Here is a 2,254-nt window from a genome sequence, read left to right as displayed (position 1 = left end):
TGGGAGAGAGGGAGGGGGAGGTGAGGGAAAGAGAGAGAGTGGGAGAGAGGGAGGGGGAGGTGAGGGAAAGAGAGAGGGAGAGAGGGGGGGAGGTGAGGGAAAGAGAGAGGGAGAGAGGGAGAGGGGGAGGTGAGGGAAAGAGAGAGGGAGAGAGAGAGAGAGGGAGTTAGAGAGGGAGGGGGAGGTGAGGGAAAGAGAGAGGGAGAGAGAGAGGGAGGGGGGAGGTGAGGGAAAGAGAGAGGGAGAGAGGGAGGGGGAAGGTGAGGGAAAGAGAGAGGGAGAGAGAGAGGGAGGGGGAGGTGAGGGAAAGAGAGAGGGAGAGAGGGAGGGGGGAGGTGAGGGAAAGAGAGAGGGAGAGAGAGAGGGAGGGGGGAGGTGAGGGAAAGAGAGAGGGAGAGAGGCTGAGTCCACTCATGAAGTATCACTCTGCTAACTATCCTCCCTCTCTCTCTCTCTCTCTCTCTCTATGTGTGTATGTGTGTGTCTCTCTCTCTAGGTTCAGGCTCCTGTCGGTTCAGTTACTCTGACCCCAGCATCATCGTGTCGTTCAGTCTAAACAAGAATAACGGCTCAGATGACTGGATCACCCTGGAGAAGATCCGGTCTCTCTCTCTCTTCCATCATCCCTTTCTCTCTCCCTCCCTCCATCCATACCTATTGAACATTGACATCTGTCTCCCCTTCCTCTCTCTCTCTCGTTTTCTCTCTCGGTCTCTTCTTCCCTCTCTCTCTCTTGCTTTCTCTCTCTCTGTTTCTCTTGTTTTCTCTCTCTCTCTCTCTCTCTCTCTCTTTCTCTTGTGTTCTCTCTCTCTCTCTCTTGTTTTCTCTCTCTCTCTCGATCTCTTCCCTCTCTCTCAATTTCTCCTTTTCTCTCTACATCCTGTCCTCCTCACACAGACATCCATCTCTCTCTCCACCTTCCCCTCCACCTCTTCATACCCCCTCTCTCCCCTCCCCCTCTCTCTCTCTTCACCTCCTCCTCCCCTCTCCATTCTTAACTCCCAAGTTGAGACATAACTTGATGATAATGTCTGGTCATTAACTCCCAAGTTGAGACATAACTTGATGATAATGTCTGGTCATTAACTCCCAAGTTGAGACATAACTTGATGATAATGTCTGGTCATTAACTCCCAAGTTGAGACATAACTTGATGATATTATCTGGTCATTAACTCCCAGCTCCGTGTTAATTTCATGTTCTGCTTTAGTATAAAAACAAACAAACAACTCCCCAGCAACCAACACACACTTACTCTACCCCCCCACAGAGCTCCTACTAACAGCAGTACGGTAGTCCATCTCCTACCCCTGCCGGTGCGCTCCAAGAGGGATGGAGTGCGTGTACGTTGGTCCCAGGAGGCCCCCCGGGGGCCCGAGGGCTATGAGTCATGCTGGGGCCTGGATAACATACTGCTGGTCAACGCTGCTCACAGACCCCCCCTGATGGAGGATAACCTGGACCCCCCCGACACAGCCAACTGGCTCTTCTTTCCTGGAGCCACCGTTAAGGTACCGTATCCTTCCTCTTCTTCCTCTTCTTCTTCCTCTTCTTCAGGGTTTAATGGCAGTTTGCAAACCAGGTTTTAGGTGAGTTACTGCCAAGGTAATCACATTACCCTCATCGAGCTTACTGCATTGTCGGAACTAGAAGCACAAGCATTTCGCTACACTCGCATTAACATCTGCTAACCGTTGTGTATGTGACAAATAACATTTGATTTGATTTTGATTTAACAAGGGTCAGGAGTTTTTACCACAGAAAAGCGTATGCTTTGTGACCTTGTTATATTCTATACTGTAATCATCTGAACAGAAACAGAGTTTAACCTTGTTATATTGTATCCTGTTTTAATTCAATGTATCCGACACATGGCTTCGTTCTTTCCCAGCATGCCTGTCAGTCAGAGGGCAACGCCCTGTATTTCCATGGCAACAACGAGGAGGGTGTGGGCCACTCCTTCGCCTCCACCCGAGACATCGACCTCCACCGAGAGGAAGGGCGGAGCTACTGGGAGGAGGACTTTGAAAGCACGCCCACCAAGTGAGTCATAATGATGTCGCCATCATTAATTACCTGTTACTTTTATTTCTGATTCTCATCCGTATTGTTTTTAAACTGCATTGTTGGTTAGGGGCTCGTAAGTCAGCATTTCACTGTAAGGTCTACACCTATAGTATTCGGCATTTCACTGTAAGGTCTACACCTGTTGTATTCGGCACGTGACAAATAACATTTGATTTGAAATTATTTG

General features: G+C 49.3%; 1 protein-coding gene across 1 annotated transcript; it reads left to right on the top strand.

Moving 5' to 3' along the window:
* Positions 1-496: 496 nt before the first annotated feature.
* On the top strand, positions 497-2,047 carry LOC135529112 (reelin-like; the record flags this gene model as incomplete). The annotated part of the gene is made up of 3 exons (XM_064958006.1): positions 497-602; positions 1,271-1,511; positions 1,892-2,047. Coding segments are annotated over 3 exons (503 nt in total), but the record flags the coding sequence as incomplete, so codon positions are not given.
* Between the last annotated feature and the right edge of the window lie 207 nt (positions 2,048-2,254).

The sequence above is a fragment of the Oncorhynchus masou genome, unplaced genomic scaffold (assembly GCF_036934945.1).
Source record: "Oncorhynchus masou masou isolate Uvic2021 unplaced genomic scaffold, UVic_Omas_1.1 unplaced_scaffold_10992, whole genome shotgun sequence".
NCBI lineage: Eukaryota > Metazoa > Chordata > Actinopteri > Salmoniformes > Salmonidae > Oncorhynchus > Oncorhynchus masou.
This window is presented reverse-complemented; position numbering and strand designations above follow the sequence as displayed.